The sequence below is a fragment of the Cololabis saira genome, chromosome 4, assembly GCF_033807715.1.
Source record: "Cololabis saira isolate AMF1-May2022 chromosome 4, fColSai1.1, whole genome shotgun sequence".
In the NCBI taxonomy this organism is placed as follows: Eukaryota; Metazoa; Chordata; class Actinopteri; order Beloniformes; family Belonidae; genus Cololabis; species Cololabis saira.
The window spans coordinates 49884749-49911110 of record NC_084590.1 but is presented as its reverse complement, the minus strand read 5'-3'; the positions used below and the strand labels follow the sequence as shown (position 1 = coordinate 49911110).

The 26362-nt window shown below is 44.4% G+C and overlaps 2 protein-coding genes across 2 annotated transcripts in view; both read left to right on the top strand.

The window, feature by feature from the left end:
• LOC133442600 (NACHT, LRR and PYD domains-containing protein 14-like) overlaps positions 1 to 26362 on the top strand; it is a gene marked incomplete at its 3' end in the record, with an annotated part of 198147 nt that overhangs the window by 45742 nt on the left and 126043 nt on the right. The gene's annotated exons all lie outside the window — the stretch shown is intronic.
• Positions 1399 to 19245, top strand: LOC133442182 (zinc finger protein 665-like). Its single transcript, XM_061720134.1, has 2 exons — positions 1399 to 1458; positions 17742 to 19245. Exons 1-2 carry the CDS (start codon positions 1399 to 1401, stop codon positions 19116 to 19118), a joined length of 1437 nt encoding a protein of 478 aa, XP_061576118.1. The 3' UTR covers positions 19119 to 19245.

The window sequence follows — 26362 nt, the reverse complement described above, 5'->3', positions numbered from 1 at the left end:
GACCAATTAACCCACTCTATGTGCACACAATAATATTGATGAAATATTGAAGAGGAGAAGTAGAAATTTACCACACTGTCTTCAAATCTCCCTCCCTGAAGGAAGGGACATCATATCATTCTGGACATGTGACTTTGGAGCAAACCATTGCTGATTTATAGGGGTTTTTCAATGGGTAACACAGTTGACAGAGATTTCTCGGACACACACAAAGTGGATGATTTAATGTACATGCATGAACCAAATAGTTTTTAAAACACCTTTCTCATATTTTAATGATTATTTTGAACAAATAATGATGGAAATTAAATACAAAAAAATGTATTTTAGTGTTAATCTGAAGAGCCAAACCTGACATTTAGCAAATCGGACAGCACAAAAACAACAAAATCCAGTATGGAATAAGCATTTTTTTTTTAAATAAATGATGGAATCTGTTGACATTTTTCTATTAAATGAAAGAGAAATGTGCCCTGAAATAAAGTGGATCATTGCTTTAAGTGAATATTCAGTAAAATTGATAAATACAGCCCATGGACATGACATGTACCCCTAATTATAGAATGACTCCTATAATAATTGCATTGCAGTGGGTAGAGGACAGCAGGCCAGAAAGAGTGGTTATACTATCAGATTCAGCAGCAGCATTAAAAAGCTTATTTTATTGCAACACCACATGCAGAGAAGACTTATTATTTGAAATAATGATGCCATTATTTAGATTTAAGCATATGCAATTGTCCGTCATTTTTGTGTGGGTTCCTGCACACATGGGGATTGAAGGGAATGAGAGGGCAGATGGAGCAGCCAAAGGGGCTTTGAGGAGTGAACATCAACTCCATGTGAACATCAGCAAATCAGAAGTCAAAGGGGTGATAAAGAGACAAATCAGGAAAAAGTGGCAAAATGAGTGGAACAAAGAAAGTAAAGGACGGTATCTTTTTAAAAATAAACCATTAGTTGGGAATGCAGGATCAGGCGGGCGGAACAGGACCGAGGAAAGAGTAATGACAAGATTAAGGAATGGGCATACTGGGCTGAATAGATCTCTATTTTTAATAAAAAAAACATAATACAGGAAAGTGTGAACATTGTGGAGAGGAGGAAACAGTGGACCATATTCTATTAGACTGCAACAAATATATAACAGAGAGAGATGTGTTAAAGCAGGAAATAAGAAAGCTAGGGGAAGTCAATGTGTTGTTTGTTTTGTTTGTATTGTTTGACATACATTCATTTTGAATACATTAGAGATCGTTTAGATACCTAGTCCATATTCCAGATCAGTGGGTGGCGGTAATGCACCCGAAAGCTGTTTGCCAACCGCCAATAAAATCAAAAGAAGAAGAAGAAGCGATTGAAGATCTGCAGGATCAGAACCAGGACTAGGACTCGGAGATGGACCGGGACCAGGAGTCCAGCATCAGGACCAGAGCGGGATCTTCCTCTGGTCTGCAGGTCAGTGTTCAGGTCCAGGTTCTGCAGGTTCTGCAGGTTCTGCAGGTCACAAACGTGTTTTAAACGTGTTTCCGTCTGAATGTGTGAATGTGGAGGAAACACGGACCAGCAGTTAAGGCTGATTTATGGTTCCGCGTGATAGCGGAGCAGGCGGGGGGGGCAGGGAGGGCGGCGCGTCGACGCGTATCCTACGCTTACAGCCGGAAATATACTCTACGCACGTAACTTGCGTAGCCTGCGTAGCCTGCTTTGTGTCTGTTCATGCTCCACTGCGTACCTCGCGCTGACCTCGCGTACCACCCGAGTAGAGCCTGTCATACCGATGGTGACCGATAGGGGGCAGTAAGCAGAGCAACAGTTGGAAAAGCTACTTATATTAAGTAACAGAAGTAGTAGCAGCAGCAGCGGTAGCAGATTAGAAAAACGAACACTTTTACAGGACAATATTGGATGATGTAGGAGATTATAACATCGTGTGAATGTGTATGAGTGTGTATGAATGTTGGTGGTGGTCAGAGGGGCCGTTAGGCGCGATATGGCAGCCACGCTCCCGTCAGTCTGCAGGGCAGCTGCGGCTACAGACGGAGCTACCACCGGGGAGGATGTGTGTGAATGAATAATGATCTCTGTAAAGCTCTGGGTGCCTAGAAGGAAGCTAAAGAAAACCATAACATTATTATTATTATTATTACTCTTTTTTTTAATGTGTATTACTTATTTATATTACTGTTTTACCCCCTTCCCTGTGTGTGTGTGTGTGTACTTCTGCTACGTGAGTTTCCCCGTTGAGGGAGTAATAAAGGACTATTTTATCTTATCTTATTATTATTGCTTATTATCAAAAGTGGATAGTCTTTCCAGACTAATTTATCCAGCATTCTCCTCACCCATCTCAACAAGAATGACGAAACAATAAATCCAGTTAATTTTAGGTTCATATGGAGAAGTAGATGTCAATATATAAGAAAGATTAACATGGTCAAAAAATGTATTGTTCCTAATATGATTCCAAGTCATTCAATAGTATTTTTATTGAAAAACAGAGTATTTAAAATAAAATAAGTCCCGTCAATTGACTCCTGGCTCCCGGCTCCGCTTCCTCCCGGCTCCGGGAGGCACCGAGGCTCGGCGCGTACCTCCGCCGGGGCTCGGTCGCCGGGGCTCGGTCGCCGGGGCTCGGCGGCCGGGGCTCGGCGGCCGGGGCTCGCCATCCGCGGTACTCCCGGGGACTCTAGTCCCGCAGCACCAGTGAGTATTTTGACCGGAGAGATTATAAAATACCGGACTTCGGCATATTTTACCGGACAACGGAAACCCTGGGGGGAAGTTAAATATTGCATAAATATATGCACGGGGAACTTTCTCCAGGGGAGAGCAGCATAATCGTGCCAGCCGGGATCAGACCGGGAACAGCGATACTAGCGGCCAGAGCGAGAACTGCAGGTCGCGTACGCGTTCAGTGTCTTTTTGAGAACGTGCACGTCGACGCGTCAAATGTACGCAGGATACGCAGGATACGCGAGACGTGACGTCACGCGTATCCTGCGTCTCGCGTACGCGTTCTGAACTGCAAGTATAAACGCGGCTGTAGGCTTCGCCGTAGCAATGCGTCGAGCCAGTTGTCGCATCAGAGCCATATGCCGCGTTCCATTTGTCCTCGGAAGTGGGGATTTCCTAGTTCCCAGTCGGAATTTTCAACTGGAACGCCCCTCGAAGTGGGATTTCCCACAATGAAAGTGGGAGAATCTTCACCACCCCCGAGTTCACGTTCCAAGATGGCTGCCCCGGTTGTAAACAGTAGCAGAGAGCTCTGTAAAAATCCGTAGCACTTCATTCTAGTTTTGGTCACACTAAATCAGTCGTATACAAGTATTGTTCGGCATATATATGCTGCTATAGTGTAATTTACATTTTTCATGTGGTATATGCGAACTACAAACTTGTTTACCTACTTTGTAACTGGAACGCTGATAACTCGGCTGTGACGTCATTCCCAGTTCCGAGTTCCGACTTCCGAGGTAAATGGAACGCAGCAATAGGCCCAATCCCAATCCGCACCCTCACAGACTCGCAGACTTACGTGCGCGCTCCCGCACCTTGCGTAAGGGCTTAGGGCTGTCCCATTCCTCAAGTGGTCAAGTGCGCGAGGGCTCCCGGCAGCCATTTTGAGCCCTTACTGCCCCCTTCCCGCAAGTCAGCATCCCCGTACACTTTGGCCCAATCCCAATTCAACTTCACTCGCCCTTCTTTTCTCCACTCGCACTTCTTTTCTTCCCTACCCCCTAAAAAAGAAGGGGGAGATTTTAGGGCACTTGAGATCTAGGGCACTTGGCCCAGGTGCCTGTCCCATTTCTCCTACTCCCCCTCGTTTTCATCCCTACCCTGATCAGAAAGCTGAGAGCCAAAAGCTGTTTTAATTTCAGCTGTAGCGCTGTTAATATGGCACTTTATTAAGTTTTAATATTTTTTCAGGCATAAAAGTAACCGTTAAGATCCCCAACCGGGGCTCAGTTTATCCAAATAACGCCTGTTAAGAAATTTACTCCGAAATTTAGAGATGTCTGTCTGCCGGCTCCGGAGTTTGGGTCCGCGTTAAATCGACGCAGAGCCTACGGCGTAGGGTACGGCGTAAGGCGCGCGTCGCTGCGTACATCGACGCAGACCTTACGCTGTAGGCTCTGCGTTGGTGTAACACGGAACCATAAATCCCTTTATTCTGGTGTGATCTTCTACAACTTTATCTGAAAGTGTGTAAATTACCCAGATAACAGCTGGATTACTTTGTGGTTTCTGAAGACTATTATATCAGAAACATCCAAAACAAATCTGACGAGTCACAGGATTATTTCTCTCTATTTCTCTGAGACGAGTCTGCCTGTTTGCCTTCGGTCGGCGAGTCAAATCGACGCAGAACCTACGGCGTAGCTTACGTAGCCTACGGCGTAGCTTACGTAGCCTACGGCGTAGCTTACGTAGCCTACGGCGTAGCTTACATAATAATAATAATAATGACTTGGATTTATATAGCGCCCTTCAAGGCACCCAGAGCGCTTTACATAGATCATTATTCATTCATACACATTCTCTCTGGTGGTGGTAAGCTACAATTTGTAGCCACAGCTGCCCTGGGGCAGACTGACGGAAGCGTGGCTGCCATATCGCGCCAAACGGCCCCTCCGACCACCACCAACATTCATACACATTCAAACGCATTCACACATAGCCTACGGCGTAGCTTACGTAGCCTACGGCGTAGCTTACGTAGCCTACGGCGTAGGTTACGTAGCCTACGGCGTAGCTTACGTAGCCTACGGCGTAGGGCTGGGCGATTTTGGACAAAAATAAAATCCCGATTTTTTTTTTTTCTCTGAAAACCCGATTTTCGATTTCGATTTCGATTTTTTTGGTAAAACTACAAAAGACAATGGAATAAATTGTTTCAAATATTTTATCTTATTTTTAAAGAAAAATAGCAAACAAATGTCCCTATTGGGAATGAAGTGCAATTGAAAGATCCTGTAAATCCTCCTTGAGTTTAGTAAAGTGACAACATTTACAATTTTACGACCAAACAAAGATGACTAGACGAGCTCTGTCTGTAATGCAGCAGCTGCAAAAAAGGAAAACCAATTTTCCGATTTCCTTTTTTTTAACATCGATGTGAAGAATAAATCCGATTTAGATTTAAAATCGATTAATCGCACAGCCCTACTACGGCGTAACCTAACAGCCTTTACTCCGGCGCGATCTTAGCGAACAACGGACAAAAAAGGGATTATGTACATTCACTGAGTGAATATTATGAAAGTAAAATATTGGTTTGCAATTAGAAATTTAATCAAAACGCATTTTTATGCAGAAACTAACTCAAAATATTGATTTTATTCACAAAAAAACAAGAAATGTCCTCCATGTTTTTTTTTTTGATTCAGTCCGCAAATGACGACGAAAAGCATTCTGGGAAATGTTCATACCCCCTCGCTCGCCAAGTCAGCATGTGAAATCCCTCGATTTGAAGGGGTTATCCTCAGCCCCTAGCCCTCGTTATGCCCCCTCCCCCTAGGTGAAAAGAGGAATTGGGACACCACTACCTTCACGGGAACGCGCAAAAGTTAGGGTTAGGGAAGAAAAGGAGGGCGAGGGGGAGAATTGGGACGCAGCCTTTGGGAAAGGGAATTACCCACAGTTCATTGCGTTGTGACATGAAAGGAGGTTACCAGGGAGAATGGAAACAAAACAGGGGGCGGAGGAAAAGGAACATGTGCGACTGAGAGAAGAAAGAAGTTCAACTGTTAAGATAAATACATATCCCACTGGTGATTTATATTCAGAAACTGTTGTCCCGTGATGATTTTTCAACGGTCCTATTATTTCCTTTACAAACAAGGAGCGACCAACAAACATATCATTTAACTATCGTTCTTTATAGGCTATATATGTATTTCATTTTTCTTTTCTTTGTGAGCATGTTCGAAATAAAGTTTTTCATTCACTCATTCATTCATTCAAACGGAGGGAAGAAAACCAAAACCAAAAAAAGGAGAAATGACGTTTTGGACTTTCTTCAACACTAAAGAGGAAAAGAGGCTGAGGGAGCTGGATGAAAAGGAGGAAGAGGGAAAGGAAGAGGGATGACCAGTTATCTAAGTTAATTTACATTTGTGGGAAGATGGAGGACAAAATGTAGTTTTCTTCATCATTTTTTCATTCATAATTTGAGGTTCAATTTCATTTTATATTAGACAAATCCTCAGTTGACCTGCTGGTGTTGAATAAACAAGACTTGCTTTACTTTAATCTGAGTACAGTTTGAATTAAGATTTCCTTTGTTAACAGAAATGCATACATGTAAATACTAGCAAGATAGTTTTAGATCCAACACAAACAAGTCAAGCAGTAATTTGGTTATTCATTTATTTATGACCACAAAATTTAAACAATTTCAGCAAGTTGAACAAAAACGTTGCAGTAAATAGTGATAATATAACTGTAATATTTATCTCAGGTTACCATCAGTTTACACGCTCTTACAAAAATGAAAAGACATCATGCTGAAAAATGGAAAGTAATCTTAGTTGGTCATAACACAGCTGGAATATTTAACTCAGTTTACACGCGCTTACAAAAATGAAATTACTGGGCGATTGATCCTGGCATACTGGATGTGCTGGTATGGGTAGATTGAAAGAAAGACAATGTTAACAAGGAAATACATATTGTACTGTGCTCATGTTTAAATTGTGTTCTTTGTTGAATTGTATGCTCCTTTATATAGGCTACCACTTTGTTTTCAAACATCCGGATGATCATTCCCAAACTTCTAATACCGGCACGTGACATTTTGGTCTGGCGTGTTTCCGGTTTCTGCTAAGTGTGTCCCATTCCTATTTCTACCATTTGGAGCCCTCACACCCTGACGCTGACATCACTGAAAGTCTGTGAGGGCTCAGGGCTTGAGGGTTTAGGGTGGAGTTTGGGATTGGGCCTTAAAGTCATGCTGAGTTTCAGCAGCTGAAGTTGATTAAAAACTCTCTGGGCTGCAGGGACGGGGCCAGATTCTCAAACCTCACCTTGCTCTCAATCCAGAGGGACATCGCCGTTGATGAGAGCAAGTTTATTGTGACCAAAAAGACGAGTCTTTAAGAAATCCAGTGCTGAGGTTGCCAGATCTGACAGGTTCCAGCCCAAATGCAACGTAAAACCCACCGAAAAAATGAAAAACCAGCCCGAATCTTACATTCTCTGTTAAAACTATAAATGATTAAATGCGTAATACATTTCATCTTCACATAACTAAATACCCTAAAAAAAGTTCAGGCTCCAAACAAAAACTACAATAAAATTGAGTAGATTAAAGCAAATATATTATCAGTGAGTTTATTGTGTATGTTTCTACTTTTCTCTGCCATAATGGAAACTTTTTTTGTTAATAATTTCTCCTAAAGATTTAGTCAAAACCAGGAAAAGCAGCCCAAATATATATTTTTCAGGTCAATTGGGCTGAAACCTGCCCAACCTGGCAACACAGATTTAGGACATCCGCAGGAGATTCTCCTCAAAACGATGAAATAAACTATTTAACAGTGACGTGCGGTCAGAGGAGGCAGGGGAGGCACATGGAAAGAAAGAAATGTAAAATAAAAAAATAAAAAATTTATATTTATCAATTGATTTGTACTATAAAGTAATTTTCCATTTAACTTCACCATTTTTAGATTATTTTTTCCTCAAAATCCCGAATGTTCACATTTGCCATTCATATGCTGAGAAGATACGGGCGACGAGGCAGCGCAGCGCTGAGCCTCCCCATGGAGGAATCACTCGGCTATCTGTGCTGCAATGTCATGTAGTGAGACCAGACCGCTGTCTCTTTGTATGTCATTATTAACATTTTCAAACACGTTTGCTGTATGAAATAAGTTTCCATAGTCAAGCTGATTTATATAATGAACAGCAACCATATGTGTGTAATATATATAAACTTTATTACAGGCTCAAATGTCCCACAGGGTATAAAGACAACAACATACACTACATCAAATATAAAAACATGTATAAAAGGTAAGAGAAAAAGGCAAAAAAAAAATAAAAAAAAATAAAAATAAAAATAAATAAAGTAATGTGTTTCTTGTGCCGGCGCAATCATAAAACGGCTGAAAAGAGGCACGGGGGAGGCACGCACTTCTCCTGCCTCACGGTAGGGGGCGCTGGTGAACTCGGGGATTCTTCTTGCGACTTTTGCCGCAGAATAAGGCCCAATCCCAATTCAACTTCACTCGCCCTTCTTTTCTCCACTCGCACTTCTTTTCTTCCCTAAGCCCTAAAAAAGAAGGGGGAGATTTTAGGGCACTTGGCCCAGGTGCCTGTCCCATTTCTCCCCCTACCCCTCGTTTTCATCCCCACCCTGATCAGGAAGCAGAGAGCTAAAAGCTGTTTTAATTTCAGCTGTAGCGCTGTTAATATGGCACTTTATTAAGTTTTAATATTTTTTCAGGCATAAAGGTAACCTTAAGATCCGCAACCGGGGCTCAGTTTATCCAAATAACGCCTGTTAAGAAATTTGCTGAAATTAATGCTCGGTTATGTGGGTTTTGCTCATATCGTGCATATATAATCTTTTATTTCAAAGGTCATCGAGAGAATTGTTTTTAATCAACTGCAATCGTTTTTAGAAAATAACCGTGTGCTTGAAAAATTTCAGTCTGGGTTCAGGACAAGGCATAGCACTGAGTCCGCACTGTTGAAAGTGCATAATGACATTGCCCTTTCTGTTGATGCCAAATGTCCTGTAGTTTTAGTTTTGTTAGACCTGACAGCGGCATTTGATACAGTGGATCATTCAATCCTCTTGTCTCGCCTTAATCAGTGTGCTGGTATTCGTGGCACAGCACTGAAATGGTTTAAATCGTACCTGACAAACAGAAGTTTTTCTGTAATGATCGGCGACCTGTCCTCCTCTGCTGCTCCTTTGTTCTGTGGTGTGCCCCAAGGCTCCATACTGGGCCCTTTATTGTTTTCTCTTTACATGTTGCCTTTGGGCTCTATCATAGCCAGGCACAACCTATCTTTTCACTGCTATGCAGATGACCTGCAAATTTATCTTCCTGTGCTCCCAAACAAAAGTGGTGCTCTTCAAACCCTTTATGACTGCATTGCAGAAATTAAAATGTGGTTGGGGCGAAATTTTCTGCACCTAAATGAAAGTAAAACAGAATGTATTTTATTTGGTGATTCACCACACTCTGGTGATCTATCTTTTAAAGTAAAAACATCTGTGAGGAATCTTGGAGTTATTTTTGATAGCAGCTTAAAATTTGACAAGCAAATTGACAGCGTGGTCAGGACCAGTTTTTATCAGTTACGGGTTTTAACAAAAGTGAAGCCATTCTTAAATCGTGCAGACTTGGAAAAAACCATTCATGCTTTTATAAGCTCTAGAATTGACTACTGCAATGCGTTGTATGTTGGTGTCTCCAAGTCTTCTCTTAACCGTCTTCAGCTTGTTCAGAATGCTGCTGCACGCTTTTTAACTAGTACTCGACGTCGCGAACACATCACTCCGGTTTTATTTGCTCTTCACTGGCTTCCTGTTTCTTTTAGAATTGATTTTAAAATTTTAATCTTTGTTTTTAAAGCCCTCAATGGGCTTGCCCCTCTTTATTTATGTGAACAAGTGCGTGTTCAGAACTCCACTAGAGGCCTACGGTCCTCAACTCAGCTCCTACTGGAAGTCCCCAGGACCAGGACTAAACTCTGGGGTGATCGGGCCTTCTCGGTAGCTGGACCCAGGCTCTGGAATAAGCTGCCCCCAGAAATGCGCACCATCACTGACTTTGGGGTTTTTAAATCCAGACTGAAAACCTGGTTATTTAGACTGGCTTTTAATACATAGTATTGATGTGAAATATTCTTAATTTAATTTTAATGGTTTTATTATGTTGTTTTTAAATTGTTTTGTTTTAATGTGGATTTTAATGGAAAGCACTTTGGTCACCCTGTGTGTTGTAAAGGGCTTTATAAATAAAGATTGATTGATTGATTGATTGATGTGTAAATAGTTTTGTACTTGTGTGGTTTTACTCACTTGGAAATACTTTTAAATTGTCTAATAAAACTTGTTACACAACAGTTTTCTTTTCTGGGGTTTCTCAAAGTAAGGTAATGTCTCAAATTATAAACTGTACAACAAGATCAATAGTAAAATAAGGATAGTGAGAGAATCTGCACGCAAAACAAAGAAAGGTGCTGTTCCATATAAAAAAATTTGCAAAGAAATATTTACAAAAAAAAAAGTTTGCAGTGTATGTGCTGCTACTGCTGATGAGGTGTCTGGTCCACCATTTTCTCTAAAAGGTTCAGGAACCTGTCCATGTGTTCTTCATTCTTTTGACATCTTCTGTCTTCTTTGGCGGCCTCAGCTTGAAGGAAGTCCTGCATGGAGAGTTTCTTTTTTTGGGGGGATCGGGGGGAAAGTGGACCTGATGCCTGAAGCTTCCAGCTTCCTCTTCCAGCTTCCTCTTCCAGCTTCCTCTTCCAGCTGGTGAGGCAGAGCTTGAGGCCGATGTGCTGGCGTCTTCCAAAGTGTTCTGAGATAAAAAAGATGGATACACATGTTGATTACACACATGACTGGACTATCATACACACCCACAACATCATACCAGGTTCATTATCACTGTATAAATAAAAATTACCTCTGTGCTTTCCTCTGAATTTGTCAGAGAGGACACCGGTGAGGATGGAGGGTCGATTATGTTCTGAAAAGAAAATAACAGTTAGATCTTCAGGTACTGTAGTGTTTTATTACTCACAATCAGGAGAACCACCGGTCGTGGCACAAGCTAGCTATAGGAAGAAGGACTGGGGAATAAGATTGTGCTTTTTTACTGCTAAACTTACCATGAGTATTTGCGAGGGATCTTCATAAGAGGCCAACAAACATGGAGGCTGGATTGAAGGTCTGGACCCCAAAACCTCATGCATATCTTCGTAGAAAGGCCATGAGGCTGCTGTGTCCTCCCCACTGTCTGTCCCGGAACACACACACACACACACACACACACACACACACACACACACACACACACACACACACACACACACACACACACACACACACACACACACAATTTACAGAAGATTATTAATAAATACTTTACATGTATTTTTTTTTTGTTAAGCATCATCTCTTTAGCAGATAATATTACTTACCATAACCATTGCTTACCTTATTTTTTTTTTAAAGATTTTCAGTGATGAATAGTAGTTATACCATGCTTAAGGACCCCATCACAGATATTCTGCAAGCAGATAGCTAGATCACTCACTCCCACAGTGGTTTAGCAGCATATTTCTTAGTAAAAATCTCCTTGTTGCTAGTCCTAAACCTTATTAGGTGTCGGACCTGATCCGGAGTCCCTGGAATGAAATGTGATTACTGCAATGCACAAACGTCCTCGTAAAAAAAACTAACAAAAAAAAACATGTTTGAACTATGATAACAAGGCAGCAAGCAACGTTATTACTTCGTAACCCCCCCCCCCCAAATAACGTTGCTAATGTGAAATATCCAACAAATTTGTAGAAAATATGAGAGTTAACGAGTAGTTAACAGGACACGGCAATGTTATCTACCCTGGATTTCTATGTACTGTTCATACAAACATACAAAAGCACTGTGATTACAAAACTTTTTTTTTTTAATTCCATGGGACATTATACTTACATTTGTGGGTTTTCTTTTCAATATCCTCCTGCTCTTTGCGGGTCGCCGTTTGACTCAAAAAAACTTTTCCTTTTTCCTTTTCCTCGGTCGGCGAGCTTTAAATAGACGTAACCTACGGCGTAGCTTACGTAGGTTACGTAACTATATTCCGGCGCGATCTTAGCGAACAACGGACAAAAAAGGGATTATGTACATTCACTGAGTGAATATTATGAAAGTAAAATATCGGTTTGCAAAAGGAAATGTAATCAAAACGCATTTTTATGCAGAAACTAACTCAAAATATTGATTTTATTCCCAAAAAAACAAGAAATGTCCTCCATGTTTTTTTTTTTGATTCAGTCCGCAAATGACGACGAAAAGCATTCTGGGAAATGTTCATACCCCCTCGCTCGCCAAGTCAGCATCTGAAATCCCTCGATTTGAAGGGGCTATTCTCAGCCCCTAGCCCTCGTTATGCCCCCTCCCCCTAGGTGAAAAGAGGAATTGGGACACCACTACCTTCACGGGAACGCGCAAAAGTTAGGGTTAGTGAAGAAAACGAGGGCGAGGGGGAGTATTGGGACGCAGCCTAAATAAACCTCTGTCCATTATTTTTAATTTTTTAAGAACAGCCAAATCTGTTATATAAAAAATAAAATAAACGTCTCATATTTTTTCTGTATCAAGTGGGTGAAATCGGTTCTGGATGGCAGGACGTTCTCTGGGTTGAACTGGTGTATCATTTGTTGAACCCGTCACCCAGATCCGACGTGCTTTCTCTTCAAATGCTTGTGCATTACCAACGGGCTCCCGTGATAAGGTTCCAAAGGCTCCAAAACTTTAGAAGTTTTGTTACATGTAGCTGCTACAGGACGGGACGTCGTCATTATTGTTTACCCGCTACCGCTCGGCAGAGACGCTATCGCGCATGCGCGACTCTCGGCAGAGATTGTATTGAAGTGAGACGCCTCACTCCGTTGGAAAAACACGTCTGGCGACAATTGTCGACAATGGAATTCATTGTAGACAATTTTGATTATCGATTTTTGTCGACGAATCGTTGCAGCCCTATCATCCAGCAGTTTAGAGCTAACATCATGCTAAAAGTATAGCCTCATATTATAACTTCCTAATCCACTAACACATATGTGAGATTTGTTCAAACTTGTCTTAAATTTTTCAGACGCGAGAATCACGACTCCTTGAACATGAAAAATTCACTTTGAACGGCAAAAAACAGTTTTTTGAACATAAATATGCTTACCACTTACTCGATCAGCCTCTCTCCATCACAGGGAGAGTACTATGGATGACTCTTCAAACACACGTGGTCACTTGACCAAATTTGTCTATGGTTGTTCATAAACAAGGGGTGGCTCAACTTCCCCACAGGCTCAAATCACCCCGTTCTCCCCTACCCGGCCTTCTTGGAGCCCCTGGGAGCTGTACTGGATAGTGCTCCAACTGGGGACTCCATTGTTCTACTGGGAGGAGTACTGGATAGTGCTCCAACTGGGGACTCCATTGTTCTACTGGGAGGAGTACTTGATAGTGCTCCAACTGGGGACTCCATTGTTCTACTGGGGGACTTCAACGCTCACGTGGGCAATGACAGTGATACCTGGACAGGCTTGATTGGGAGGAACAGCCTCCTCGATCTGAACCCGAGTGGTGTTTTGTTGTTGGACTTCTGTGCTAGTCACAATTTGTCCATAACAAACACCATGTTCAGGCATAAGGGTGTCCATCAGTGCACGTGGCACCAGGACACCCTAGGCCGGAGATCAATGATCGACTTTGTTGTCGTTTCATCTGACCTTCGGCCGCATGTCTTGGACACTCGGGTGAAGAGAGGGGCTGAGCTGTCAACTGATCACCACCTGGTGGTGAGTTGGATGCGCTGGCGGAGGAGGAGGTTGGACAGACCGGGCAGACCCAAACGGATTGTGAGGGTCTGTTGGGAACGTCTGGCCGAGCCCTCTGTCAGGGACATCTTCAACTCCCACCTCCGGGAGAGCTTCTCTCGGATCCCGGGGGAGGTGGGGGACATTGAGTCCGAATGGACCATGTTCTCTGCCTCCATTGTCGACGCGGCGGTTCGGAGTTGTGGACGCAAGGTCTCCGGTGCCTGTCGTGGCGGCAATCCTAGAACCCGGTGGTGGATACCGGAAGTACAGGATGCCGTCAGACTGAAGAAGGAGTCCTACCGGGCTATGTTGGCCGGTGGGACTCCTGACGCAGTAGATGGGTACCGGCAGGCCAAGCGAGCCACGGCTCGGGCGGTCCTGGAGGCAAAAACCCGGGTCTGGGAGGAGTTCGGGGAGGCCATGGAGGAAGACTTTTGGTCGGCCTCGAGGAAATTCTAGCGGACCGTTTTGGCGCCTCAGAAGGGGGAAGCAGTACTCTGCCGGCACCGTTTATGGTGCTGGTGGGGAGCTGTTGACCTCGACTGGGGACATTGTCGGACGGTGGAAGGAATACTTTGAGGATCTCCTCAATCCGACTGACATGCCTTCCACTGAGGAAGCAGAGAGTTGGGGCTCGGAGGAAGCGCTCATCCATCACCCAAGCCGAGGGCACTGAGGTAGTTCGTAAGCTCCTCAGTGGCACCGGGGGTGGATGAGATTCGCCCTGAGTACCTCAAGTCTCTGGATGTCGTAGGGCTGTCTTGGTTCACACGCCTCTGCGACATTGCATGGAGGAAGAGGACAATACAGTTGGAGTGGCAAACCAGGGTGGTGGTTCCTCTGTTTAAAAAGGGGGACCGGAGAGTGTGTTCCAACTATAGAGGGATCACACTTCTCAGCCTCCCCGGGAAAGTCTACGCCAGGGTCCTGGAGAGGAGAATACGGCCGATAGTTGAACCTCGGATTCAGGAGGAACAATGCGGTTTTCGTCCCTGTCGTGGAACACTGGACCAGCTCTATACCCCTCCAGAGGTTGGGCAGATTCGAGCGGTTGCTGAGTTGGTGCTGTCACAACAACTTGGAGCTTAACACCCGCAAGACAGTGGAGATGGTGGTGGATTTCAGGAGGAACGCAGCCCCTCCCCTTCCCATCATGCTGGGAGACACACAGGTGGACTTATGGCGCTTTTGCATTAGTATCAGTTCAGCTCGGTTCTACCTGTTTTGCGCTTTCGCACTAGGGCTGAGACGAGTAGAGCCGCTCCAAGTCGATACTTTTTTCTGTAACCATTTCAGTGAGGTTCTGAAAGCGGGCTGAGAAGGGACTATTTCTGACGTCACCACCTCCGCGCCTCTGATTGGTCGGGGGGCGGGGCCGTCAGACGTTTGAATCAGGAAGCGGGAGTCAGCGCAAGGGGACTCGCAGCGATTTTATTATAAAGCGCAAAACGTCTGTTTGGTGATCCAACTCTGAGGTGCAGATGTTCATAAACCTGGTGGCTGTCGAGAAAAAATTAAAAAAGCGATGTAGACGGGCTGTTTTTTTCTCAGCCGCTCCCGGCTCCAGCTGATTTCTCATCTGTGCCGACATGAATAATGCGGTTGCGCAATCGAGTACGTCACAGCAGCTTCACCCCAACCTGCCCACTTCTCCCCTGGCAGTGCGAAAACACATGGGTGGAGCCGTGTAAAGCCGCGCCGAGCCGAGTCGGGCCAAGTAAGTCCTAGTGCGAAAGTGCCATTAGTGGACTCTTTCCGCTTTCTGGGACTTAAAGGGGACATATTATGGCATTTAATGTATATTTTAAACAGGCCTTGAATGTCTTAAAAACAATAAGCTTGTTTTTTCTACATAAATCAGAAATTCAGCCTGTGGGCCCTGTATCTAGTTTTACCGCTTCTAACCCCTTTTTCTGTGCTTCATTCTGAGGGGAGGGGAGGCTATGATAATGAGGCTCTGCGTTGATTGGCTGCTTGAATGACGTGTAGCAGGGGAGGGAACAAAGCTTTCGCTCCGGCCAGAGCAGCGGCCGTTCTGCATTGGTGTAACGCGGAACCATAAATCAGCCTTTAATCACCTCGTCTTCACACTAATTCACACAGGAAGATTTAATTTAATTCTAAACGGGTACACCACGGTTATTTACTCCAATTCCTCATCATTTCACTTATGTTACAAGACAAATTAATCATGTTAACTGTAAAGAAATCACAACACTGAATTTTCACAAATGGCAACTTTATTGTTAAAATATATAAACAAAATGTATGCACTATTGCTGGCTCAGGAAGGACCGCGCGTCTTCTGAAGGTGTCTGAACAGCTTCAGGTGCATTGCTTGGCAGATCTGAAACCACAGAAGAAAAATGTATTACGGTACTGAGCCGCCGGCTCCCCCGGAGCCCCCGGGCTCGGAGCTCCGAACCCGGAGCTCCTCGACGGTCCGGTCCGGCAGCAGCTCCGGGGCTCCAGAGCTAAGCTAAATACTTAGCCCATGCAAAGATCATACAAATATAAATAACATAAAAAAAGGAACTTACCGCTGACTCGTGTGCAGTTGCCGGGTCCGTGCTGTTGGAACTGATCCTTTTATGAGGGTAAATGTCGATGCAAAACCTCATTTTAACTCTCCCTCGCTGTTGAAACCGGTGGAAAACAGTCACCGCTTCTGAACAATGGCTGCAGCTCCAGCACATAATACATCCATGCTCCAGCGGCGGAGAGAGCTGGTTGGGGGTGTGGTTTCAGCAGCAGAGGCTGAACCTATGGAAATCTGCTCCCGTCGTGACGTCATGACGGGAGCATTTACAGCATTTACAGTGCAAAGGCCCTATTGTATCTGTAGGAATTTTTTCTTTCTTTACTCTTTTTTCCCAAATGAGAACTGATAAGGGAATTGATAAAAACCGAATCGTTAAGCAGAATGAAAAATGGTTGGAAGATCTTATCAATACCCATCCCTATTAATGAACTATTTTGATGGTTTTCGTCTTAGTAGCTTTAACCATTTACACTTTTGATTTGACGTACTGAGATGTTTCTGGCTGTCAATAAAAGCACTTTACCCTGCATTCACACTGAAAGCGTCACAGGCGTCATAGGCGTCTGGCTGCCATTCATTGTCTATGAAAAACGGGCGTCGGGGGGCGTCGGGAGCGGTGGGAGCGGCGGGAGCGGTGGGAGCGGCGGGGGCGGCGGGCGGAGAGCGCGGCAATTTAAAAGTTGAAAAATCTGAACTTTATGCAAATGTGCAGCGGCGACGCCGAGGCGTCGTCCAATCACACACCGGGATTCCCGAAGCGAGAACTCTCAATGTTGATTGTACTCACAAACGTACACTGATTAACATACGTACAGGAGCAGAGCTGTGCACTAACATACTTATTTTATCAGGAATTAATATATTTCATCCAGCAAAATGACATTTTGCTGGTTTGACTGCCGTTTTACCTGAACTGCTCATGTGAAACACGTATCTGATGGCTGAGGAGCTGGATGGTCCCAACGATTTTATTTGCTACATTGATCCAAAGAAAAATAATTAAAACTTGTGCTTATTAATCACAAAACACAGGTTAAACATCATGACCAAATCCGCTCCGACCCGGTGTGTGATCAGCGCAAACAGACTGCAGCTTCGCCTGAATTATGGTTCCGCGTTAAATCGACGGCGTAGCCAACGGCGTAGGGACAAGGTGCGGTGTGCGTCGTCGGTTCTGCGTTGGTGTGACGCGGAACCATAAATCAGCCACCGAGAGCAAGAGCTCGCTCGGTTGATGCTGATCCGCGGACCAAACTTGTTAAGGAGCATCAAATTCACCCGGTATACCCGGAAATAACGCTAAAATATAAAGAAGGCGCCCCAAAGTGTGATCTATGGTGAAATTAATTATTTATGGGAAAATGAAGATGTGTACGTTATATGAGTAGGCTGTTCCCACTGTTCCCTTCAGTTCTGCAGCGCAGCTTGAAACCCCGCCCACCCCCGCCCCGCTGCAGGCACTGACGCTTTCAGTGTGAATGCACCAAGCGGCGAGATGCTGGTGTCGGGACGCCCGTGGCGCTTTCAGTGTGAATGAGGGGTTAGACAGACAACACTTTATAGAAACTGAAAAGCTTTTGTGAGTCGGCCAACAAGATGATTTAATTCTTCTTCTCTGTCCTTACAGAAACATAAATGCAAAGAGAGACACACAAGTTATCGTTGTGATCCCTGCAAGAAAGTCCTCACCACTTCATCAGGTCTGAGAAAACATAAGATGATTCACACTGGAGATAAACCGTTCAGTTGTGATCAGTGTGGAGCAGCTTTTACCAGAAAATATCATCTAAAGATTCACCAACGTGTTCACACTGGAGAAAAACCTTTCAGTTGTGATCAGTGTGGAGCAGCTTTTACCCAACAAAGTAATCTAAAGATTCACCAACGTATTCACACTGGAGGAAAACTGTTCACTTGTGATCAGTGTGGAGCAGCTTTTACCACATCAAGTGATCTAAGGACTCACCAACGTGTTCACACTGGAGATAAACCATTCACTTGTGATCAGTGTGGAGCAGCTTTTACCCAACAAAGCCATCTAAGGACTCACCAACATATTCACACTGGAGAAAAACCGTTTAGGTGTGATCAGTGTGGGGCAGCCTTTACCACATCAAGTCAGCTAAAGATTCACCAACATATTCACACTGGAGATAAACCATTCACTTGTGATCAGTGTGGAGCAGCTTTTACCACATCAGGTAATCTAAGGACTCACCAACGTATTCACACTGGAGATAAACCGTTCACTTGTGATCAGTGTGGAGCAGCTTTTACCCAACAAAGCCATCTAAGGACTCACCAACATATTCACACTGGAGAAAAACCGTTTAGGTGTGATCAGTGTGGGGCAGCCTTTACCACATCAAGTCAGCTAAAGATTCACCAACATATTCACACTGGAGATAAACCGTTCAGATGTGATCAGTGTGGAGCATCTTTTACACAACAAAGTAATCTAAGGACTCACCAACGTATTCACACTGGAGATAAACCATTCAGATGTGATCAGTGTGGAGCAGCTTTTACCACATCAAGTTATCTAAGGACTCACCAACGTATTCACACTGGAGAAAAACCGTTCACTTGTGATCAGTGTGGAGCAGCTTTTACCCAACAAAGCCATCTAAGGACTCACCAACATATTCACACTGGAGAAAAACCGTTTAGGTGTGATCAGTGTGGAGCAGCTTTTACCAGACAAGATCATCTAAGGATTCACCAACGTATTCACACTGGAGATAAACCGTTCATTTGTGATCAGTGTGGAGCAGCTTTTACCAGACGAGATTGTCTAAGGACTCACCAACGTATTCACACTGGAGAAAAACCATTTAGGTGTGATCAGTGTGGAGCAGCTTTTACCACATCAGGTAATCTAATGACTCACCAACGTATTCACACTGGAGAAAAACCGTTTAGATGTGATCAGTGTGGAGCAGCTTTTACCACATCAAGTTATCTAAAGAAGCACCAACGTACTCACACGAGTGATAAACTCTAAAGATTTGATCAGTATGAAGTGTGGAATTGCAAAAAACACCTCAGCACAGCAAAAAGAAAAAAAAAAGTAATCAGTAAAAAAATAATCAGACAACGTCATACCTAAAACTTGAAAGACTAACATATGATGCCCCCTGGACACCTCCTGGGAAGGTGTTCCTGGCATGTCCCACCAGGAGAAGAGCCACGACACACCGGAGGGAATGTCTTTTGGCTGACCTGGGAACATCTCTGGATCCCTCCAGAAGAGCTGGAGGAAATGTGTGTGGGGGGGGGGGGGGGGGGGGAGTCTGGACATCTCTGCTCAGACTGCTGCCCCCGCTAACCAGTCCCACATCAAGTGGATGAAGATGGATGGATGGACAAAATCCATATATCTGCAAAAAGCACAAATTTATTGTAACACCATTCTGAGATACAGAATGTAATCTAACTATAGCATTAACTATTCCACAAATACTGCGTTAGTGCATCTCCAACATCTCTTCCTCCTCTCCACCCCGAGCCACTGCCACCACTGGCTGAAGTGTTGCTGCTGCAGGTTCATCCTATGATGTTTCATACGTCTTTCCATGACTTTCACACAGATTATGTAGTGGACAGGAAGTCATCACCATTCATTTCACCAGTCGGATCTCACTGGGGAAACCTGCTGAATTCATCTTCTACAACCTGTCATGGTTTCCCAGTTGGGGATAGGTTTTTTCCATGATCACTCTCCTGTTCCAGATCCTGCCACCCTCATCAGCCAGACATCTTCTCTTTCCCCTCACCTGTGCTTCCCCGCCCATCTGCACACCTGGTTCCCATGATCATCAGTTCCCCTTTATATACCGGCCCATTTCCACATGCCAGTTGCCAGATTGTCTAGCGTTCATGCCTAGCTTTCCAGCATTCCTGATTCTGTCTGTTTCTGCCTGCCTGCCTGTGACTTTGCCTGATTCCCGGTTTTTGGATTTTTGCCTGCCCCTTTGGATTTGTCTGCCTGATCTGCCCGTCTTCCCGGTTTTTGACTCCTGCCTACCTCTGACCTGATTAAAGCCTCTTGGACTCTGATACTCCGTTTGATGTTGTTCATTTGGGTTCTCTGTCTTTTGAGCCGTGACAGTACAATCTGGCCAAAAGTATGAACCCAGCCAGCATGGACCCACCAGGAAAGAACGTGGATCTGTGGGAGCTGTTTTACGGTGACCAAGTGGCGTCCTACCACCGTATGTTGAAGGGGACAGGGACATGCCGCCAGCCCCAGCCTGTTGCTGTTCCCGAGGTGGTCCCGGACCCACCCCAGTCTCTTCCCCCTTTCTGGGGAACACACCTGGCTCAAAATGGACCCAGGAGTCTCCAGCTTCAGGAGAAAAGACGGCGGCGGCAGTCCCAGCCTGTTCCTGTTCCGGCGGTGGTCCTGGACGCATCGCCCCCTGTTCCTGCTCCGGCGGTGGTCCTGGACGCATCGCCCCCTGTTCCTGCTCCAGCGGTGGTCCTGGACGCATCGCCCCCTGTTCCTGCTCTAGTGGTGGTCCTGGACGCATCGCCCCCTGTTCCTGCTCCGGCGGTGGTCCTGGACGCATCGCCCCCTGTTCCGGCTCCGGAGGTGGTCCTGGACGCATCGCCCCCTGTTCCTGTTTCGGCGGTGGTCCCGGTCGCATCGCCCCCTGTTCCTGCTCTAGCGGTGGTCCTGGACGCATCGCCCCCTGTTCCTGTTCCGGCGGTGGTCCCGGTCGCATCGCCCCCTGTTCCTGCTCCAGCGGTGGTCCTGGACGCATCGCCCCCTGTTCCTGCTCCAGCGGTGGTCCTGGACGCATCGCCCCCTGTTCCTGCTCCAGCGGTGGTCCAGACCGACCTCCTGACCCGCCTGCTACGTCCCCAGACCTCCTGACCCGCCTGCTACGCCCCCAGACCTCCTGACCCGCCTGCTACGTCCCCAGACCTCCTGACCCGCCTGCTACGTCCCCAGACCTCCTGACCCGCCTGCTACGTCCCCAGACCTCCTGACCCGCCTGCTACGTCCCCAGACCTCCTGACCCGCCTGCTACGCCTCCAGACCCCCTGACCCGCCTGCTACGCCCCCAGACCAACCTCCTGACCCGCCTGCTACGTCCCCAGACCTCCTGACCCGCCTGCTACGCCCCCAGACCTCCTGACCCGCCTGCTACGCCCCCAGACCAACCTCCTGACCCGCCTGCTACGCTCCCAGACCTCCTGACCCGCCTGCTACGCCCCGAGGGCGGCCTCCGGAACTGTCTCGGCGGTCGGCCCGGCCCCCTGAACTTTGGCCGTGTGTCGGCCTGGGACTCTGATACTCCGTTTGATGTTGTGCATTTGGGTTTTCTGTCTTTTGAGCCGTGACACGACCACTGGTGCTCGGTTGACTTTGTGCTTAAAGACTGTTCTGCTGTCAGTCGTCCAGGGTCATGGAATGGTTTCAAGAGCCAGTCCTGCAAAGGATAAGTAGAGTCTCCAAGAAGGAAATACCCAGCAGTCACTGTGTATTCCTGATGTGAGCTAGGAAGATGTTCTTCCCACTGGCTAACTCCTGTGTATGTATTATATATGTAATCAACCATTTGTCCTTGAGAGCTGAACTTTCAGGATCGATTCCTCGAATGCTTTGCTAAATTTGCCCCTTTTAACATTTCTTTATATTTTGATGTTAAATCCACTGTTTTTGGCAATGTCTGTACATTTAATAAATTTCAGTACCCTTTTACCTGAAGTCTCCATTAACACCAAACTTGGCACAATGAATTTTTTGGATTGTACTTGTCAAGCCTAACAGGTTTGAGGACGATTTGTCAAAAAACTTAATCTTACAGAAATACCGTATTGGCCCGGATATAAGACGACCCTGATTATAAGACGACCCTCTCTTTTTCAAGACTCAAGTTTGAAAAAAGACTTTTTGAACACCAAATTCAATTTTCATACAGAAAATAATTACAGTACATCTGAAACAAATGGTTATAACAATATATTCGAGAGAAAAAGCCCATCATAACTTATCCATCTTCTGTTATCTCTTCTCTTATTTTCTTCTCTTTTCTTTTTTTAGCGCTATTTTTTATTTTTCTTCTTCATGACAGGGGTTGGCTTTGGCCTGCGGAGTTAAGTTCAGCATTCGCTTTAAAGATATCTGGCGCCATCTAGTGGTGTGAATGGGTATAACTTCTAGACCCCGAATGTAAGACGACGCCCACTTTTTCAGTCTTATTTCAATGCAAAAAACCCGTCTTATATTCGGGCCAATACGGTATATAATTTTTCATATATTTATTAAAAAGATCATAACGGTGTTAACAGTCTGTATGGATATTTAGTAAAATTCATCAATAGCAAAAAAAACCCTGTCAGATGTTCAAAAAGTTATTTGAACATAGAAAGTTTCGGTCTTTCACTCACACATTAAAGGTATTGTGACATAATTTTTAACATGCTTTTAACACTATTAAAAGTCTTGGCCAACATCCCTCAAATGTGTCTAAAATGGTGTAACAAGAAAAACTTCACTTCAGTACTCCATGCCTGGCTTGGAGATGACGGTGTTTTTTGCGCCGTGAAAAACGCGTCCTTTTCCCCTTTTCCTGTCAATCATTGCCCCGCTCCTCCTCCCAACCTCCTCCAACCCAACTGCTACACACTTCTGCCGTCTCCACACACACGCGCGCACACCGAACCACAAACACCCACACACACAGCCCAGACAGGGCGACTACAGCCCGGGGAAGAAGTCCGTGACCAGAGGACCGTAGCTCCCCGCGAGCCATACGCTCACAGCGGCGTCGGAGAGTTAAGCCGGGAGCGACAGGCGAAGCATGCACGGAAAAGCAGCAGGGCGAAGCAGTCCACCGCAAACAATCATAAAAATAAAGGCATGCAAGCAGCACTGTCCCCTTATCTTAAGTCCAGTCAGTGGCCGCGGGTCTTTTTAGCAGTTTTCCTCCGGTGATTAGAACAAAAGAGGCTCTAAACAGCTCCGTGTTAAGCCTGATTTATGGTTCCGCGTTAAATCGACGCAGAGCCTACGCCGTAGGGTCAGCGTATGGTGCGCGTCGCCGCGTAACCCTACGCTGTAGGCTCTGCGTCGGTGTAACGCGGAACCATAAATCAGCCTTTATGGTGCGCTGGAGAGGAGAGGAGGCAGGGAGCTGGGTGGAGGGGGCGGTGATTTAGCGGGTCTATACGTCACGGCCCGCCACCAAACCACATGCGCCGTTTTTGCATAATTATGCGGAAAATCCCAGAAAGCACACAATACACTGAATGTTAAAAGTTCGTTGTTTTTTGGATGTAATTGATGTCAAGACACCCAACAAAACACAAAAAATCAAGAAAAATTTGTTTTTCATGTCACAATACCTTTAAGGCTGGTGGACGCACTTTTCTGAGGTTTAGTCCGTTGGCGACACTCACTGGTGATGCAGTGAAGTGCAGAATATGAGGAAACTAACGTCAACAATAAGTTCACGACCACGTGAAGGACACGACAGACCTGGACCTGGACCTGGACCAGGACCAGGACCAGGACCAGGACCTGGACCGGTCTCTCCTGCGGCTGCAACAATCCGAGTGGAGGAATCCGATCGTGATGCTTCATGTTTTAAATATAAGTTTATGTTGTTCACACTGTTACACAGAGGCAGAGCTGGTAGAGGAGCCAAAAATTGTACTCAAGTAAAAGTACTGTTACTTCAGAATAATATGACTCAAGTAGAAGTAAAAAGTAGTCATCCAAATAATTACTGGAGTAAAAGTAAAAAAGTACTTGGTGAAAAAACTACTCAAGTACTGAGTAACTGTTGAGTAACGTCTGATTTATTTTTTAACACAACCATTCAAACAGACAAAAGTACAAAATAATCATCTTCAGGCAAATTAAATCAATAAAATAATAAAATAAATTAAAATGAATAAAAATAGCTTAAATTAAAATAAGCTTAAAGTAAATTCAAGTACTTTAATAAATAATAAAATAACAGAATAAAAAAATAAATTAAGCACAAGTAGCACAAAATGTCAAGCCTTTGTACTTTTCTTTTTTAACCAGCAGAACTAGAACAAACATGAACTCATAGAAACTCTGTGTGTGTTTGAGTCTGTGTAAATGTGACAAAACATGCAAAAACAAACATTTTTCCCAAAGAATCACCCAGTGATGTCGTGACAATGTTATCACAAACAAAACTGAAATCACCTATCTGGGCTGCATCCTAGAAGCAAATCTCTCCAGTGAAAAAATGACTGCTAGGGTAGTCAAAAAAGTCAACCAACGAACCCGATTCTTGTATAGGAGACACACTGAAGATTTTGGCAAGGGCACTCATTCAACCTCACTTTGATTATGGAGTTCATGTCTGGTACCGTGACGCCTCTAAGGCTCTGAAAACCAAGCTCCAGACAGCTCAAAACAAACTGATAAGGCTTCTGCTCAATCTTCCATCTGGGGCTCACCTAACAGCAAACCATATGCTCAGCGTGGGATGGCTCCTGGTAGCCGACAGAGTACAGTTTCTTTCATTGATTTTGGTGTACAAGATCCATTACACCTCCAAAATACCCTTGTACTTGTCTAAATACTTTCAAAATGTAAAAGATGTTCACCACCATAACACTAGAGGCAGCTCCACAAATCACTTTCAGCCCAGGGTAAACTCCAAGAAAGGTTCAAACTCGTTTGCATCCTATTCTACCAACATGTGGAATTCCTTACCGACAGCCATAAAAGAGAGAAATCCCTAATCTCCTTCAAATCTGCCCTAAAAAGCCCCTACAGGAGGCTGCTGCTCGTAGCTGGGAATAATCAAAGCTTCTACTGCACATCCCGCTGTTCCTTCTGATTATTGTTTCTTGTTTTTGTTTTTTTGTTTTTTTGTTTGTCATTCAATGTTACATGAGTTAAAAAAAATGTAAACAAGTGTAATGCTTTCTTGGAATAATGCCTTTTAGTTGACTTTGTATCAGCGAATCTGTACTGTCATGAAACTGTACCTGATCCTATGCAACTAATAAATTCTTCAATCAATCAATCAAAATGAGATTGACGCGTACGCGGATAAAAGGGATAAAAGAAAAGTAACAGCTCAACGTAGCCTAATGTAGCGGAGTAAGAGCAACAGTTTCTTCTTCACAAATCTACTCAAGTAAAAGTAAAAAGTATAGTGATTCAAAACTACTCCTAAGTGTACAAAATGTCCCAAAACTTACTCAAGTAAATGTAATGGAGTAAATGTAACTCGTTACTACCAACTCTGCACAGAGGTGATCATCAACATCCACCATATGAGACTCAATACACATTGGGCTTGATCCGTTAGTATTTCATACACGTGACAGTAAAACGGAACAAGGAGATGTTTTTCGTCCCACCAACTTAAGTTCTGGTGTCGGTTCTTAAATTACAAACAAGAAAAAAAAAAAGAGTGTAATGATGCACTAACGCTAAATATTAACATTTACAAAACTTTACGAACATAATAAACCCACAACTCTTCTCAGAACTGCATGTTCACTCGACTCCACGTTGATTGTGATGTTCAGAGAAACGTGCGTGGATTTGGGCGAATGCACAGTTTTCAACATCTGAATTTTTTTTTGCGTAAGCAAGAATTCCACGCACGGACCAACGTTGAAATCAACGCACTCGTTGTAAATGAGGCCCCAGTTGTGCAAATTCTCCCACTTAAAAAGATAAAAGAGACCTGTAATTTTCATCACAGAGACAGAATGACAAAAAAAAAAAAAACAAAGTCATGTTGTCTGATTTTTTTAAAGAATATATTTGCAAATTATAGTGGAAAATAAGTATTTGGTCAATAACAAAAGTTCATCTCAATACTAATTATACTATACTTATACTATGAGATGAACATTGAAAAGACTGGGTTGTTTCTTAAAAGTCAGAAATTGTGGTCATCAGATAATCCACCAGAACAGGGACTTGAACCCTCAGATTAAAATTCTGATGCTCCAACAGCTACTCAGGTAATAGCTGAGTTACTCAGGTAATAGCTGAGTTACTCAGGTAATAGCTGAGTTACTCAGGTAATAGCTGAGTTACTCGGGTAATAGCTGAGTTACTCGGGTAATAGCTGAGCTACTCAGGTAAGAGCTGAGTTACTCAGGTTAGCTGAGTTACTTAGTGGCTTAGTGGTCAAAGCGCCTGTCTTGTAAACAGGTGATCCTGGGTTCAAATCCCAGCAGAGCCTTTAAACTCATGAACACAAAAGTAAGGATGGAACTCATGTTAAGTTT